This window comes from Oncorhynchus mykiss, chromosome 15, assembly GCF_057628025.1.
Source record: "Oncorhynchus mykiss isolate SJ-2025 chromosome 15, ASM5762802v1, whole genome shotgun sequence".
Taxonomy (NCBI): Eukaryota; Metazoa; Chordata; class Actinopteri; order Salmoniformes; family Salmonidae; genus Oncorhynchus; species Oncorhynchus mykiss.
Window position 1 is genome coordinate 55818760 of NC_143036.1, and position 18784 is coordinate 55837543.

The 18784-nt window shown below is 42.8% G+C and overlaps 1 protein-coding gene across 4 annotated transcripts in view; it reads right to left on the reverse strand.

The window, feature by feature from the left end:
- The window catches only part of slco1c1 (solute carrier organic anion transporter family, member 1C1), a 60701-nt gene extending 42633 nt beyond the window's left edge, over positions 1–18068 (reverse strand). Inside the window, exons 1-2 of one of the 4 annotated variants that reach the window (XM_021563582.3) lie at positions 17564–18068; positions 10891–11054 (exon numbers count right to left, since the gene is read on the reverse strand). In XM_021563582.3, the coding sequence (XP_021419257.3) occupies positions 10891–11040 (150 nt within the window). In that variant the 5' untranslated portion in view covers positions 11041–11054; positions 17564–18068. The remainder of the gene's footprint in view (positions 1–10890; positions 11055–17563) is intronic. The other 3 variants (XM_021563583.3, XM_090200401.1, XM_090200400.1) reach the window with 3 other exon arrangements.
- Between the last annotated feature and the right edge of the window lie 716 nt (positions 18069–18784).

Here is an 18784-nt window from a genome sequence, read left to right on the forward strand (position 1 = left end):
TTTTGTGGGTAGTTGTTTTCTGTTTAGTGTTCTTCACCTGACAGGACTGTTTCAGGTTTCGTCTATTCACCTTGTTATTTTTGTTTCAGTGTTCAGTTCAATAAAAGTCATGAACACTTACCACGCTGCACTTTGGTCTGATTCCTCCTCATCCGACGACGACACCCGTTACAACTAGGCACCATTTGGTTACACCATTTGTGTACCAGAAAGTACCCAATCGAGTTACAACGTACTTTCCTGTTAAATAGTCTACCAATACCAGTGGAAACAGTCTGACGATATGCTAACGAGTAGAATATTGTGATATGTATTTATCATGGCATTACAGTTCAAACAAGCACCATAGAACCCTGAGCCACACCGGCGGGCTAACTAACAATCCTGAGAAACTGACCTTTTTCAACTTTGAACGTACTTCAACAAACAGTCTTATTTTAAGAGGCTGAGACACCATTGTCTCATGTAGCTTTAATCCTGAAGAATAACAAGCTGCTGCTCTCTGAGCTCTGAGGTGGACGCAAATCCTTTGTGTCAGGGGGAAGGATGTTTTTAGGCAATTAAAGGCCTACTCCTTGATTAAAAAAACAGCTATAAAGCTGAAGGATGGGGCTTCACAATAGGTTGAAAACTCAGTGTAGTGACTAAAATATTAATCAAACACCTATTTTACAGTGCCAGTTGACGAGACTATATCTGTGTGGGCAGAAAAGCAGACAGGCGCCGCTCCGGCTCCATTTATACATAATACGCAGGTGACTCTCAGGCTTCACTTGAGCTAACCAATCACCACCAGCCTTCTATTTAGCTACCCTTTGCCTTAAGAAACACACACTGCTTTACGAAATAAAAAACAATAGCAGCACTGAGTTTAATAGTAAAGCAAAAGTCTAGCTATGTTTTTCTCTCCCTTGAGTGGGCTATAGAAAAGTAGTCTTTCACACTGCATTTCATACACAGGTTCTGTAGCCAACGTAGCCAAGTCCACCTCTATTCCTGAGAGAAAACTGATTAATTCTAGACCTTAGGCTACCCTTCAAAGGACATGACCCATAATACCGCTGCTACGTTTGTTGGGCCACTACACTATATCTGACTGGGTAAATAACTTTATTTTGAGTTAATGTGGACCCAGTGGCTCAGACTTGAACACTTGGACCAAGACACGAACACTGGGACTTGGACTTCAGCCATAGGGACTTGTGACTCAGACTCGATCCGTAGCTTATGCCTACCCATACCGCTACCATGGGGCACGTTGACATCAGAAAACCGCTCGCCCACACAACGCCATATACGTGGTCTGTGGTTGTGAGGCCGGTTGGACATACTGCTAAATTCTCTAAAATGACATTGGAGGCGGCTAATGGTAGAGAAATTAACATTCAATTCTCTAGCAGTCACCATGACAATTGCACGCTCAAAACTTGAGACATCTGTCGCATTCTGTTGTGTGACAAAACTGCACATTTTAGAGTGGCCTTTTATTGTCCCCAGCACTAATATGAGTCTAATATGTTAGTATTTGTTGCCTACTACATACAGTCTTACTAAACAGTATGTTCTAAATTGTATGTAGTGTACACAGTTTTAGTAAGTAATAGGCAAAACAGATTTCGCACACGGCTATGGACTGTCAGCCTTAGCATCCACTGTGTCTATGAATTTGAGGGTGGCTACAAAATTTCCCTTGGCCCATTCAATTTATAATTTCTTTGTATTTTTTATTTAACTAGGGAAGTCAGTTAAGAACAAATTCTTATTTACAATGACGGCCTACCCCGGCCAAACCCAGGCGACGCTGGGCCAATTGTGTGCCGTTCTATGGGACTCCCAATCACGGCCGGATGTGATTCAACCTGGATTCGAACCGGGGCACATGTTTAGTATTAGTGAATTTAATATATCTCTTTGCCCGAGTGGCGCAGTGGATACATCAAAGGAATTTAAAAGGGAGAAAGAGGATGTATGCTGAGAGTTGTGAAGCAAGTTCAGGGAGTGAATAAATGTAATAAATAAATGAACAAAACAAGAAACACAAACAGCGCACCGACATGAAACAGGAACAATGACAATTGGGGAAGAAACGAAAAGGAATGACATATAAAGGGCAGGTAATCAAGGAGGTGATGGAGTCCAGGTGAGTGTCATTATGCTCATAACGCTGGTGACAGGAGTGTTCAATAACGAGCAGCCTGGTGACCTAGAGTCTGGAGAGGGAGTACACAGGCCGGAGAGGGAGTACACGGTCCACTCCAGGATCAGTAGTGAACCGGTCACCTCTGCTAAGGCGTGGGAACCTGTCGATCCGGCTGAGGCGCGGAAACATGATGACCTAGAGTGCCGGAGAAAGAGCATAAGAAATCCTGCTAAGCCCTCAGACAAACCATCAAACAGGCAAAGCGTCAATACAGGACTAAGATTAAATCCTACTACATGTGTCAGGACTTGCAAACTATTACAGACTACTAAGGGAAACCCAGCTGTGAGCTGCCAAATGACGCGAGCCAACCAGACGGGCTAAATGCCTTTTATGCTCGCTTCGAGGCAAGCAACACTTAAGCATGCATGAGAGCACCAGCTCATCCGGATGACTGCGAAATCACGCTCTCCATAGCAGACGTGAGCAAGAACTTTAAACAAGTCAACATTCACAAGGCCACAGGGGCAGACGGATTACCAAGACGTGCACTCAGAGCATGCGCGGACCAACTGGCAAATGTCTTCACTGACACTCTCCTCTCCTGACTGAGTATGTAATTCTTACATGTTTCAAGCAGACCACCATAGTCCTTGAGCCCAATAAAGCGAAGGTAACCTGCAAAAATGACTACCACCCCATAGCACTCACTTCGGTAGCCATGAAGTGCTTTGAAAGGCTGGTCATTGCTCACATCAACACTGTTATCCCGGAAACCCTAGACCCACTCCATTTCACATACTGCCCCAACAGATCCACAGATGATGCAATCTCAATCTCACTCCACACTGCCCTTTCTCACCTGGACAAAATGAACACCTATTTGAGAATGCTGTTCATTGACTACACATCAGCGTTCAGCACCATATTGCCCTCAAAACTCATCACTAAGCTAAGGACCCTGGGACTAAACACTTCCCTCTGCAACTGGATCCTGGACATCCTGACGGACCACCCCCAGGTGGTAAGGGTAGGCAACAACATACAGTGCCTTGCGAAAGTATTCGGCCCCCTTGAACTTTGCAACCTTTTGCCACATTTCAGGCTTCAAACATAAAGATATAAAACTGTACTTTTTTGTGAAGAATCAACAACAAGTGGGACACAATCATGAAGTGGAACGACATTTATTGGATATTTCAAACTTTTTTAACAAATCAAAAACTGAAAAATTGGGCGTGCAAAATTATTCAGCCCCTTTACTTTCAGTGCAGCAAACTCTCTCCAGAAGTTCAGTGAGGATCTCTGAATGATCCAATGTTGACCTAAATTACTAATGATGATAAATACAATCCACCTGTGTGTAATCAAGTCTCTGTATAAATGCACCTGCACTGTGATAGTCTCAGAGGTCCGTTAAAAGTGCAGAGAGCATCATGAAGAACAAGGAACACACCAGGCAGGTCCGAGATACTGTTGTGAAGAAGTTTAAAGCCGGATTTGGATACAAAAAGATTTCCCAAGCTTTAAACATCCCAAGGAGCACTGTGCAAGCGATAATATTGAAATGGAAGGAGTATCAGACCACTGCAAATCTACCAAGACCTGGCCGTCCCTCTAAACTTTCAGCTCATACAAGGAGAAGACTGATCAGAGATGCAGCCAAGAGGCCCATGATCACTCTGGATGAACTGCAGAGATCTACAGCTGAGGTGGGAGACTCCGTCCATAGGACAACAATCAGTCGTATATTGCACAAATCTGGCCTTTATGGAAGAGTGGCACAAAGAAAGCCATTTCTTAAAGATATCCATAAAAAGTGTCGTTTAAAGTTTGCCACAAGCCACCTGGGAGACACACCAAACATGTGGAAGAAGGTGCTCTGGTCAGATGAAACCAAAATGGAACTTTTTGGCAACAATGCAAAACGTTATGTTTGGCGTAAAAGCAACACAGCTCATCACCGTGAACACACCATCCCCACTGTCAAACATGGTGGTGGCAGCATCATGGTTTGGGCCTGCTTTTCTTCAGCAGGGACAGGGAAGATGGTTAAAATTGATGGGAAGATGGATGGAGCCAAATACAGGACCATTCTGGAAGAAAACCTGATGGAGTCTGCAAAAGACCTGAGACTGGGACGGAGATTTGTCTTCCAACAAGACAATGATCCAAAACATAAAGCAGAATCTACAATGGAATGGTTCAGAAATAAACATATCCAGGTGTTAGAATGGCCAAGTCAAAGTCCAGACCTGAATCCAATCGAGAATCTGTGGAAAGAACTGAAAACTGCTGTTCACAAATGCTCTCCATCCAAACTCACTGAGCTCGAGCTGTTTTGCAAGGAGGAATGGGAAAAAATGTCAGTCTCTCGATGTGCAAAACTGATAGAGACATACCCCAAGCGACTTACAGCTGTAATCGCAGCAAAAGGTGGCGCTACAAAGTATTAACTTAAGGGGGCTGAATAATTTTGCACGCCCAATTTTTAAGTTTTTGATTTGTTAAAATAGTTTGAAATATCCAATAAATGTCGTTCCGCTTCATGATTGTGTCCCACTTGTTGTTGATTCTTCACAAAAAAATACAGTTTTATATCTTTATGTTTGAAGCCTGAAATGTGGCAAAAGGTCGCAAAGTTCAAGGGGGGTGAATATTTTCGTAAAGCACTGTATCTACCACGCTGCTCCTTAACACGGGGGTTCCTCGGGGATGCGTGATTAGTCCCCTCCTGTACTCCAGGTTCACCACGACTGTGTGGCCAAGCACAACTCCAACACCATCATTAAGTTTTCTGATGACACAACGGTGTTAAGCTGATCACCGACAACGATAAAACGGTCTATCGGGAGGAGGTCAGAAACCTGGCAGTGTGGTGCCAGCACAACAACCTCTCCCTCAACGTGAGCAAAACAAAGGAGATTATCATGGAATACAGGAAAAGGAGGGCTGAAAAATTCCCCCATTCACATCAACGGGGCTGTAGCTGAGCAAGTCGAGAGTTTCAAGTTTCTTGGTGTTCACATCACCAACAAACTATCATGGTCCAAACAAAACAAGAATGTTGTGAAGAGGGCACGACAATGCCTTTTCCCCCTCAGGTGACTGAAAAGATTTGTCATGGGTCCTCAGATCCTCAAAAAGTTATACAGCTGCACCATTGACAGCATCCTGACCGGTTGCATCCCCACCTGGTATGGCAACTGCATCTGACCGTAAGGCGCTACGGTCAGTGCGTACAGCCCAGTACATTCCTGGGGCCAAGCTTCCTGCAATCCAGGACCTCTATACCAGGTGGTATCAGAGGAAGGCCCTAGTCAACGATTCCAGCCACTAGTCATAGACTGTTCTCTCTGCACCGCACGGTTAAGTAAGCATTTCACTGTAAGGTCTACACCGGTTGTATTAGGCGCATGTGACAAATAAAATTTGATTTGATATAAACTCATTATTGATATTTCATTGTGTTACTTTTTTAGTTGTTATTTTTTACTTTAGTTTATTTGGTAAATATTTTCTTGACTCTATTTTCTTAAAACTGCATGGCTGGTTAAGGGCTTTTAAGTAAGCATTTCACGGTAAGGTCTAAACCTGCTGTATTAGGTGCATGTGAAGGTAAAATGTGATTTGATCATGGACCAGCAAGCTGCCTGCTTTCACAGCATTTTGGGGAATAATCAGAGGTGGAAAATATCAGTGGGAATTCACAGGAATTAACAGAAATATATGCTAATTAATATTAATACCATTTAAATATTTTTTGCATTGGATATACAGTGCCTTGCGAAAGTATTCGCCCCCTTGAACTTTGCGACCTTTTGCCACATTTCAGGCTTCAAACAGAAAGATATAAAACTGTATTTTTTTGTGAAGAAGCAAAATTATTCAGCCCCCTTAAGTTAATACTTTGTAGCACCACCTTTTGCTGCGATTACAGCTGTAAGTCGCTTGGGGTATGTCTCTATCAGTTTTGCACATCGAGAGACTGACATTTTTTCCCATTCCTCCTTGCAAAACAGCTCGAGCTCAGTGAGGTTGGATGGAGAGCATTTGTGAACAGCAGTTTTCAGTTCTTTCCACAGATTCTCGATTGGATTCAGGTCTGGACTTTGACTTGGCCATTCTAACACCTGGATATGTTTATTTTTGAACCATTCCATTGTAGATTTTGCTTTATGTTTTGGATCATTGTCTTGTTGGAAGACAAATCTCCGTCCCAGTCTCAGGTCTTTTGCAGACTCCATCAGGTTTTCTTCCAGAATGGTCCTGTATTTGGCTCCATCCATCTTCCCATCAATTTTAACCATCTTCCCTGTCCCTGCTGAAGAAAAGCAGGCCCAAACCATGATGCTGCCACCACCGTGTTTGACAGTGGGGATAATGTGTTCAGGGTGATGAGCTGTGTTGCTTTTACGCCAAACATAACGTTTTGCATTGTTGCCAAAAAGTTCCATTTTGGTTTCATCTGACCAGAGCACCTTCTTCCACATGTTTGGTGTGTCTCCCAGGTGGCTTGTGGCAAACTTTAAACAACACTTTTTATGGATATCTTTAAGAAATGGCTTTCTTTGTGCCACTCTTCCATAAAGGCCAGATTTGTGCAATATACGACTGATTGTTGTCCTATGGACAGAGTCTCCCACCTCAGCTGTAGATCTCTGCAGTTCATCCAGAGTGATCATGGGCCTCTTGGCTGCATCTCTGATCAGTCTTCTCCTTGTATGAGCTGAAAGTTTAGAGGGACGGCCAGGTCTTGGTAGATTTGCAGTGGTCTGATACTCCTTCCATTTCAATATTATCGCTTGCACAGTGCTCCTTGGGATGTTTAAAGCTTGGGAAATCTTTTTGTATCCAAATCCGGCTTTAAACTTCTTCACAACAGTATCTCAGACCTGCCTGGTGTGTTCCTTGTTCTTCATGATGCTCTCTGCGCTTTTAACGGACCTCTGAGACTATCACAGTGCAGGTGCATTTATACGGAGACTTGATTACACACAGGTGGATTGTATTTATCATCATTAGTCATTTAGGTCAACATTGTATCATTCAGAGATCCTCACTGAACTTCTGGAGAGAGTTTGCTGCACTGAAAGTAAAGGGGCTGAATAATTTTGCACGCCCAATTTGTCAGTTTTTGATTTGTTAAAGTTTGAAATATCCAATAAATGTCGTTCCACTTCATGATTGTGTCCCACTTGTTGTTGATTCTTCACAAAAAAATACAGTTTTATATCTTTATGTTTGAAGCTTGAAATGTGGCAAAAGGTCGCAAAGTTCAAGGGGGCCGAATACTTTCGCAAGGCACTGTATTTACCATATCATATGGAGACAGAAAAATAAACATTTTACCTTATCATAAGTAGACATAATTGCAAATTATTAAAATCCTTCCAATAGAAATAAAAAACAATTTAGTTACACATTGAACTTTAATTTAAGGAGTTGACTCTTCACATTTGATGATTTCACTGAACAACAAAAGGGAATATTGAATGATGTCCAATGATCCATCGCACCTCCCAAAAACATTTTCAACATAATTATGCAAAATGACAGTCTAGAAACTAAAGCTTTGGTTGTATTCCTCTCAGGCTTCAATTTCTTCTCCCCGGACCTCCTCAATGTCCACCTCTTGAACATCAGACTCTGAGGCCTCATCTTCACTGTCACTTTCCAACCTTATTGAGGATGGCTCGTTGTCAGGCTCAAAAAGCCTCAAATTTTCCCGGATGGCGACCAATTTCTCAACCCTTGTTCAGCCTATTGCGTGCTTTGGTGTGTGTGTTCACAAACAAGGACCAGTTGCGCTCTGAGGAGGCTGATGTTGGTGGGATTTGTAGGATGATGGAGGCAACAGGGGAAAGCGCCTCAAATCCACAAAGTCCTTTCCACCAGGTGGTTGATGAGATATGTTGGCACGACTGACATATTGCATCTCCATCCCAAAGCCCTTGCTTGGAAGTGTACTTCGCCAGACTGCCAAGAACCTTGCCATCATCCAGGCAAAGGTGACAAGACACGGTAGTGATGACACCATAGGCCTTGTTGATCTCTGCACCAGACAGGATGCTCTTGCCAGCATACTTGGGGTCCAACATGTACACTGGGGCGTGTATGGGCTTCAGGCAGAAGTCTTCGCACTTTTTGATGTATTTCAGAACTGCAGTTTCCTCTGCTTGGACCAACAGTGAAGTGGGCACGGCAGTACGGATTTATTCTCTTACATCTGCAAGCAGAGTCTGAACATCAGACAGGATTGTCTCGCTCAATCCGTGCAATGGCTACTGCTATAGGTTTCAGGACGTCAGGACGTCAGGCTGATCCTCTCGATGGGGCTGTCCATATCAGCAGACTGTGATATGGCCATTTCTTGGAGAGACTATCCCCTCCAAGAGACTGTCAAACATGATGACAACACCACCCCAACGAGTGTTGCTGGGCAGCTTCAGGTGCTCTTATTCTTCTCACTTTGCTTGGTGAGGTAGATTGCTGCTATAACATGATGACCCTTCACATATATAACCATTTCCTTGGCTCTCTTGTAGAGTGTATCCATTGTTTCCAGTGCCATGATGTCTTTGAGGAGCAGATTCAATGCACGAGCAGCACAGCCAATGGGTGTGATGTGAGGGTGGGACTCCTCCACTTTAGATCAAGCTGCCTTCATGTTCGCAGCATTGTAGGTCACCAGTGCAAATACCTTCTGTGTTCCAAGGTCATTGATGACTGCCTTCAGCTCATCTGCTATGTAGAGATTGATGTGTCTGTTGTCCCTTGTGTCTGTGCTCTTGTAGATGATGTAGGGGTGGAGATGATGTAGTTAATTATTACTTGCCCTCAAACATTCGACCACCCATCAGAGATGATTGCAATAAAGTCTGCTTTCTCTATGATTTGCTTGACCTTCACTTGAACTCTGTTGAACTCTGCATCCAGCAAATTAATTGATAAAGTATGTCTGGTTGTAGGGGTGTATGCTGGGCGAAGAACATTCAGAAATATCTTCCAGTACACATCGCCTGTGAGCATCAGAGGTGAACCAGTTGCATATACAGCTCGAGCAAGACATTCATCAGCATTTATCTGACTATGTTCCTCCATTGAGTCAAAACACCTTCTGATTCCAGGAGGAACATGAGCTGTTGCTATCAATAAGGTGTCTGAATCATCGTTTTCATCTCGAATAGAAGTAGAGGGACTTTTGTCAGAGGTTGCTTGTTGTGAGCGCTGAGGGAACTTTATGCACTTGGCCAGATGATTCTGCATCTTGGTTTCATTCGTCACATATGATTGGCACAGTATTTGCAAATGTACACAGCTTTCCCTTCTACATTAGCTGCATTGAAATGTCTCCACACATCAGACCGTGGCATTTTCCTGTAAAGATTAGAAAAAAAATTGTACAAATAAAATACAATTCCATGTACAGATAAAGTTAGATTAGTAAGATAACTTTAAAAAAAAATTAAACATGTATGGAAACATGTGAAACAGTTAGCAGGCTCAAGTAAGGTAAAACCCACATGGTAGCAAAAACTAACTAGCAGAAGTTGTTAACGAGTTAGAAATTATTTAAACACACTTTGCAGTAGGCTACTATTTACTAGTTTACTAGTTAACAAAAAAATAACTGTGGTATAAAATATATTCCCCCACCCAATATTGTAATCAAAACTTACCAGAAAGCGTGTAGTCCTTGGCTTAGAAAGTATAGTAGTGTGGGCTCAATAGCATCTCATTAGTATGCAAGATCTTGAGAATCAGCTGTACATGTGATGGAAGAGTGCACTGCACATGTGATGGTAGAACGCACTGTGCATGCAGAGGGTTGCAATTCCATTGAATTGGGGATAGTTTAACCAAAATATGCCACAAGACCTAGAATTGCCTTATGTGTATCCCACAAAAAAAGGTTCACTGTTATAAGCTAACTTTTTTGATGAATTTAAAGCAAAATTCCCCAAAATCTCGGGCTTAACTCCTATGGAAATTTACCGGAAAGTTTCCGACCCTTTGCAACCCTATCCCAGACCATACTATAAAAATTATTGCATGCTGGTCCTCTAAAGCCTATCATTCCTACATCCGCTCTGACATCAACATTAGGAGAGCACACAACATGCTCATCTCTCAGAACCTGCATTAACTCAAGCACTGTTTTCTAGTTCCTGCCTCCTTTCACGGACACTGTCTATCTCCCGCACCGATTCCTACCCAACCAGCCAAAAGAGGGTTGGCTTGCTAGCTGTGCCTGAATCCTCACGGTTTTCTTCCTTCCAGAGTTATTTTCCCTTGCCACAGTCACTTCTGCTTGCTCTCCTGGGGTCTAAGATAGGGTCACTCCGTGGGCAGCTCGTCCATATGCTGTACTACCTCAACTATATTGCCAAACATTCAGCACCTGCAGTCCAGAACAACTCACTCCCTGTCCAGGGTTTGACTAATTTGGAGTTCAAATTTTGGGGATTGCATTCACCACAGCAGGCTAACTACCATGGCCTGTTGTCTACAAACCAAACTCTACAGAGTTTGCATGATTAAAAATGTAAAGGTAATTTCCGATTGCGCCGACATGAATGCAGTCTCCGCCAATGCGGGAAAATTGCCTTTAAATTTCAATTGTTCTGTAACACTGAACCTCCGTAATACGGATTGAATACCTTAAGCGAGTCAGAGATAGTCTCAGAGAGTCAGAGGCAAAGAGAATCAGAGAGCGGCAGAGGGAGGCCTAGAGGTTCTGATCGTACCTTGAGGCTGGTGCAGGAGGAGCGCTGCGCCCTCGTCGAGGAGCTGCCTCCGTTCTCTGTCGTCCCTCTCTCCTTGGCCGCCGGCTCCATCCTGCACAGATGGCTCACGTTTTCCTTGGGCAAAGTTACCCTTATGGAATTTCTTGGCATTGACGCATGCAACCCTGCAAATAGATGATTCAAGCATGTGACCCAGATCTCTTCCTATCCAGAAAATAAGTGTGTTTGCAGCAGCATTGCTCCAGTCCGAAGGCTAGGAAGGCCAACGGATTCAATTAGAATTTAAGAGTTTTTAGGAATGCAGTCCACAGGAAATAAATAACAGTATTTTATTAGAAAAACAAATGGTTTTAGTAGCATATCATAGATTAAGACTATGGACTGAGATTTGACACACTTTGGGCAACAACAAAAAAAGAAAATCAAAGGGGAGATGACACTCAAATACTGCCTAAATCCTAGAATCTTGCTCCTACTTCCAGGAATGTATTGATGAATCATTCATTCAACCAAAGAGCCTTAGACATGAGAGAACCAAGTGATCTAGATGCAACCTGTCCAGAGCACCCACCCAACTCTCTCTCTCACACTCACACACGTTCTCTTTCTCTCATCTCTCTCCCCCTGTCTCTCTCTTGCACTCTTCCTTCCTTCTCCCCCTTCCCTGTTTCTCAGGCAGCCTACAACCTTATGCTCGGGTTCAAGTTTTGGCCCTGCAGTGTAATCATCAGTGTAATCATCAGGACAAATTGGACAATACACTCTTGGATGAGCTACACTAATATACAGTGGGGAGAAGAAGTATTTGATACACTGCCGATTTTGCGGGCTTTCCTACTTACAAAGCATGTAGAGGTCTGTAATTTTTTATCATAGGTACACTTCAACTGTGAGAGATGGAATCTAAAACAAAAATCCAGAAAATCACATTGTATGATTTTTAAGTAATGAATTTGCATTTTATTGCATGACCTAAGTATTCACCTACCAACCAGTAGGAATTCCGGCTCTCACAGACCTGTTAGTTTTTCTTTAAGAAGCCCTCCTGTTCTCCACTCATTACTTGTATTAACTGCACCTGTTTGAACTCGTTACCTGTATAAAAGACACCTGTCCACACACAGTCTCCAACCTCTCCACAATGGCCAAGACCAGAGAGCTGTGTAAGGACATCAGGGATAAAATTGTAGACCTGCACAAGGCTGGGATGTGCTACAGGACGCTGGGATGGGCTACAGGACAATAGGCAAGCAGCTTGGTGAGAAGGCAACAACTGTTGGCGCAATTATTAGAAAATGGAAGAAGTTCAAGATGACGGTCAATCACCCTCGGTCTGGGGCTCCATGCAAGATCTCACCTCGTGGGGCATCAATGATCATGAGGAAGGTGAGGGATCAGCCCAGAACTACACGGCAGGACCTGGTCAATGACCTGAAGAGAGCTGGGACCACGGTCTCAAAGAAAACCATTAGTAACACACTACGCCGTCATGGATTAAAATCCTGCAGTACAAGAGCTCACAGCATGTAAAAATTGTCTGTCCTCAGTTGCTACACTCACTACCGAGTTCCAAACTTCCCCTGGAAGCAATGTCAACACAATAACTGTTCGTCGGGAGCTTCATCAAATGGGTTTCCATGGTCGAGCAGCCCCACACAAGATCAACCATGTGCAATGCCAAGCATCGGCTGGAGTGATGTTAAGCTCGCCGCCATTGGACTCTGGAGCAGTGGAAACGTGTTCTCTGGAGTGATGAATAATACTTAACCATCTGGCAGTCCAACGGATGAATCTGGTTTTGGCGGATGCCAGGAGAACACTACCTGCCCAAATGCATAGTGCCAACTGTAAAGCTTGATAGAAGAGGAACAATGGTCTGGGGCTGTTTTTATGGTTTGGGCTAGGCCCCTTAGAATCATTCTAGATGATTCTGTGCTTCCAACTTTGTGGCAACATTTTGGAGAAGGCCCTTTCCTGTTTCAGCATGACATTGCCCCCGTTGCACAAAGTGAGGTCCATACAGAAATGGTTTGTTGAGATCAGTGTTGAACAACTTGACTGGCATGCACAAAGCCTGACCTCAACCCCATCGAACACATTTGGGATGAATTGGGTCACCGACTGGGAGCCAGGCCTAGTCGCCCAACATCAGTGCCTAACCTCACTAATGATCTTATGGCTGAATGGAAGCAAGTCTCTGCAGCACTGTTCTAGTGGAAAGCCTTGCCAGAAGAGTGGAGGCTGTTATAGCAGCAAAGGGGGGACCAACTCCATTATCTTTTTTATATATTCGACAAGTTGCTGTCCACATACTTTTGGTCATGTAGTGTACAACTGTACTTCTTACCACGTTTCCCAAATATCAGAACTCAAAATCAAACAAGATCATCCAATATGCTTTTGATAGATTTTGGACCATTTTAATGATGTTGACTATTTGAAATGTCTTCTACTCGAGAACCGCTTAACCGATCAGCACCAATGTTTTGGTGACTCTTGTTCAATCAACATGGCCATTATAAGCCAACAGCACCACCATGAGGCCAAACAGAACCAAACTCTACAGGTTTGCTAGATTCACGTCGCTGAGCTGTCGCTGGACTTCGGGATTGTGGAGAGAACTCGGGTGGAAAGTCTTGTGGGGTATGCATGGGTGTCTGAGCTGTGTGCTAGTATTTTAAAGACAGCTCGGTAACTTCAGCTTGTTCACAGCTCTTACAATAACATGTAATGAGGAAGTCAATCTCTCTTCCACTGAGCCATGAGAGATTGACATGCATGTCATTAATTTTAGTTCTCTGTGTACTTTTAAGGGCCAGCCGTGCTGCCCTGTTCTGAGCCAACTGCAATTTTCCCAAGTCACTCTTTGTGGCACCTGAGACTCAGGGAGTGTTTAACCTCTCTGATCTCCCAAACCCGGATCCGGTATCGTGACTACAGCCTCAAGCTCATTACCATAACGCAACGACAACTATTCATGAAAATCGCAAATGAAATGAAATAAATATGCCATCTCGCAAGCTTAGCCTTTTGTAAACAACACTGTCATCTCAGATTTTCAAAATATGCTTCTCAACCATAGGAAAACAATAATTTGTGTAAAAGTAGCTAGCTAGCGTAGCATTTAGCGTTAGCATTAGCGTTAGCATCCAGCACGCAACATTTCAACAAAAACATAAAAACCTTCAAATAAAATCATTTACCTTTGAAGAACTTCTGATGTTTTCAATGAGGATACTCTCAGTTAGATGGCAGATGCTCAGTTTTTCCAAAAAGATTCTTTGTGTATTAGAAATAGCTCCGTTTTATACATCACATTTGGCTACCAAAAAAACCCGAAAATTCAGTCCTCAAAACGCGAACTTTTTTCCAAATTAACTCCATTATATCGACTGAAAACATGGCAAACGTTGTTTAGAATCAATCATCAAGGTGTTTTTCACATATCTCTTCATTGATATATCGTTCTTGGACACATGGTTTCTCCCCTATATCAAATGGAAAAGTACAAGCAGCTGGCAATTGCGCACCGAATTCCACGCAGGACACCAGGCGGACACTTGGAAAATGTAGTCTCTTATGGTCAATCTTCCAATGATATGCCTACAAATACGTCACAATGCTGCTAAGACCTTGGGCGAACGACAGAAAGTGTAGGCTCATTCCTTGCGCAATCACAGCCATATAAGGAGACAATGGAAAACAGAGCTTCAGAAATTCTGCTAATTTCCTGGTTGATGCATCATCTTGGTTTCACCTGTAGAATGAGTTCTGGGGCACTTACAGACAAAATCTTTGCAGATTCTGAAACTTCTGAGTGTTTTCTTTCCAAAACTGTCAAGAATATGCATAGTCAAGCATCTTTTCGTGACAAAATATCGCGCTTAAAACGGGAACGTTTTTTATCCAAAAATGAAATAGCGCCCCTAGAGATCTAACAGGTTTAACGTCTTACTCCAGTGGTTCCCAAACTCGGTCTACGTTTTGGTTTTTGCCCTAACACTACACAGCTGATTCAAATGATCAGAGCTTGATTAGTTTAATATTTGAATCAGCTATGTAGTCCTAGGGCAAAAACCAAAACGTACAGCCCTTGGGGTCCTGAGGACTGAGTTTGGGAAATCCTGTCATACATCGGCTACGGAGAGCGTGATTAAACAGTCATCTGGAACAGCTGGTGTGGTCATGCATTCTTCCGTGTTGCTTGCCTCAAAGCGAGCATAGAAGGCATTTAGCTCGTCTGGTAGGCTAGCGTCACTGGGCAGCTCGTGGCTGGGTTTCCCTTTCTAATCTGTGATAGTTTGCAAGCTTTGCCACTTAGAGCATCAGAGCCAGTGTAGTAATATTCGATCTTAGTCCTGCATTGATTCTTTGCCTGCTTGATGGTACGTCAGAGCCCGTAAAGAGATTTCTTATAAGTGTCTTGGTTAGAGTTCTGCTCCTTGAAATCAGCAGCTCTAGCCTTTAGCCCACTGCGGATGTTGCCTGTAATCCATGGCTTCTGGTTGGGATATGTACGTACGGTCACTGTGGGAATGATGTCACCGATGCACTTATTAATAAAGCCGGTGACTGATGTGGTTTACTCAATGCCATCGGATGAATCTCAGAACATATTGCAGTCCGTGCTAGTGAAACAGTCCTGTAGCCTAGCATCCGCTTCATCGGACCACTTCCGTATTGAGCGAGTCACTAGTACTTCCTGTTTGAGTTTTTGCTCGTAAGCAGGAATCAGGAGGATAAAGTTATGGTCAAAATTGCCAAATGGAGGGCGAGGGAGAACTTTGTACACATCTCTATGTGTGGAGTAAAGGTGATCTAGAGTTTGTTTTCCTCTAGTTCTGGGGTGGGCAACTCCAGTCCTCAAGGGCCTGATTGGTGTCAGACTTTTTCTCCATCCCGAGCAAACACAGCTGATTAATCATATTGTGTTCTAAACTAAAGATCATGATTAGGTGATTATTGGAGTCAAGTGTGTTAGCTGAGCCTGGGGAAAAACTGACACCATTCAGACCCTCAAGGACTGGAATTTCCCACTCCTGCTCTAGTTGCACATGTGACATGCTGGTAGAAATTAGGTAAAACCGGATATCTGTTTTCCTGCATTAAGAAACACCACCTCTGCATTAAGAAGCGCCACCTCTGGATAAGCATTTTCTTGTTTGCTTATGGCCTTATACTGTATATTATCAATGTCCTTGTTCAGCCACGACTCGGTGAAACATAGGATATTACAGTTTTTGATGTCCTGTTGATAGGATAGTCTCGAATGGAGCTCATCCAGTTTATTCTCCAGTGATTGCACATTCGCCAGTTGAACGGAGGTAAAGGCAGATTATCCACTCCCCGACGCAGTCAGCTCTTCGACCTCTGTAACGGTGTCCCCCTCTTCATACGATAGACGGGGATGTGGGCCTGTTCCGGGAAGAGCTGTACATAATTCGCTTCAGACTCATTAAAGAAACAAATCCTTGTCCAGTTCGAGGTGAGTAATCGCTGTTCTGATGTCCAAAACCTATTTATTTTGGGTCATAGGAAATGATGGCGGAAATATTATGTACTAAAAAGTTAAAAACAGTGGGGGAAAAACACACACAAAATAGCACAATTGGTCAGGAGCCCATAAAACGGCAGCCATCCTCTCCGGCACCCATGTTAACTGATACCAGTTTTGACTTAAAGTGGTTTGACAATCTATGGCAAGACTTGAAAATGGCTGTCTAGCAATGATCAACAACCAACTTGACAGAGCTTGAAGAATAAAAAATAAAAAGGTGCAAATATTGTCCAATCCAGGTGTGCAAAACTCTTAAGAGATTTACCAAGTAAGACTCACAGCTGTAATTGCTGCCAAAGGTGATTCTAACATGTATTGAACACATGAAAGCAAGATATGTGTTTTATTTTTCACACATTTATTACAAATGTTAGATTTTTTTCCACTTTGAAATTACAGAGTATTTGGTGTAGATCGTTGACAAAAGAAAAAAATATTTTTATCCATTTTAATCCAACAACAAAATGTGGAAAAAAAATCAAAGGGTGTTAATACTTTATGAAGGCACTGTACTTTTTGAATTGATGACTCACTTTAAACACAGAGTTCAATTGTTACAACATTCTCAATGCGCAACAAATATAGCCTCTTACAAAGCACACCTCAAAATGTGTTAATGAGCCAAACGCTCTAACCACCAGGTTACCTGCTGCCTTATATATGGTAGGGCACTGTATTCTGTGGGGTGGAATTACAGTATCTTTCGAAATATAGACATTTTCCGAAAATGCGCCATTTCCGACAGTGTGCCGCACAGTTAAACAATTCCGAGTTTTTGTGTGTGTTGATAATACCTCAAATTACCGTATAAAATGTAGTTGTCTGTTACAGTGTAGGTAGGCAGATTCCTCACTTAAATTCACTGTGAATCTTTGATGCACACAAAGCATTAATTACATGATTTGTAATGGAGTACGAGTCATGGGTTTCCAAAAACACTCGAACTGCAAGTAGCCTAAATAAATAAACGCTAACTAACATATTGTTGTCTTCCTGGTCGACCTATCTGACAGCTTCGGTCTATTCCAGCTGTGATGCTCAGCATAAGTAAAGCTTCACAACAAAAGCTATCAAACACTTGTGTAGGGGAAGAAGAAAAAACGTTGAGTCACTTACCAAGTCCACCACGAAACAATCGCCCTATATTTTCCAATGAGGTAATACAACAACCTATGACAAAAGCGCGTAATATTCCCGGTGGAAGAGAGTTTTGGACAGCGCAGAGTGCGCGGCAGATGTCTCGAGCTCAGGGGAAACTTCTCATATGGATGAAGAGCAGTAAAGCCACCGGCTATTTAAGGTCATAGAAGAAGGTATTTCTCAAAAGTTCTTCTTCCCGCCTCTTGTCTTCATCACAATTCCAATTATCTAAATATTTGACCTCAATCAGACCGAGTTTCCACAACATTCTCGCTAAGAAGTTAAATCTGTGTGCAACCCTAACGCTGCTTGTAGAAATTAGCTCACGCACGTGATAACACTTGAGAGGGAGAGAAGCTATGCGCACGGTATGGTATGATGATATGTATCCTACTTCCAGAGTTGATTCGCTCGAACACAAAGCTTCTCGATGGACAAAAAGTAAAACAACCGTTTTTAATTTGTTAACCGTTATTATGTTGTGATTGAAAATAGGTAAAGTGATGGGAAAGTCATTCATCTTCAAAGGGGCGTTGTGGTGTTTGGGCATGATGCTTCACCAAAACATGTTCTAAAATAATCCTATCTCATGCCAGACACAATTTAGCATGTGACGTCTGCAATGCAAATTTGATGTCAGTGAGAGAAACAATAAGGCAAACAGATGTTATAGTGTATAGAATTGTCACATAACAAGGCATAATACAACATAACAATTCTACTTATATAAGGTAGCCTAGTCCATATTATAAACCGGGTGGTTCGAGCCCTGAATTGCTGACAGCCATGGTATGTCAGTCCTTATACCAGGGGTATTTTTACTACTCTAATTATGTAGGTGCCCGTGTGTAATAACAATAAGGCACTCAGAGGTTTGTAGTATTTGGCCAATATACCACGGCTAAGGGCTGTATCCAGGCACTCCGCTTTGCGTCGTGCATAAATATCTGCCCTTAGCTGTGGTATATTAGCCATATACCACACCCCCTCTGGCCTTATTGCTTAAATATAACACTTCCACTAATCACACACACAGGCACACACACACACACACACACACACACAGAGTTGGGTAGGTTACTTTGTAAATGTAATTCGTTACAATTACTAGTTTCCTGTCCAAAATTGTCATTGATTTGCATTGGACTTGTGCCACAAATACTAACAAGTTAGCGTTTGAAAAAAAGTGGCCATACA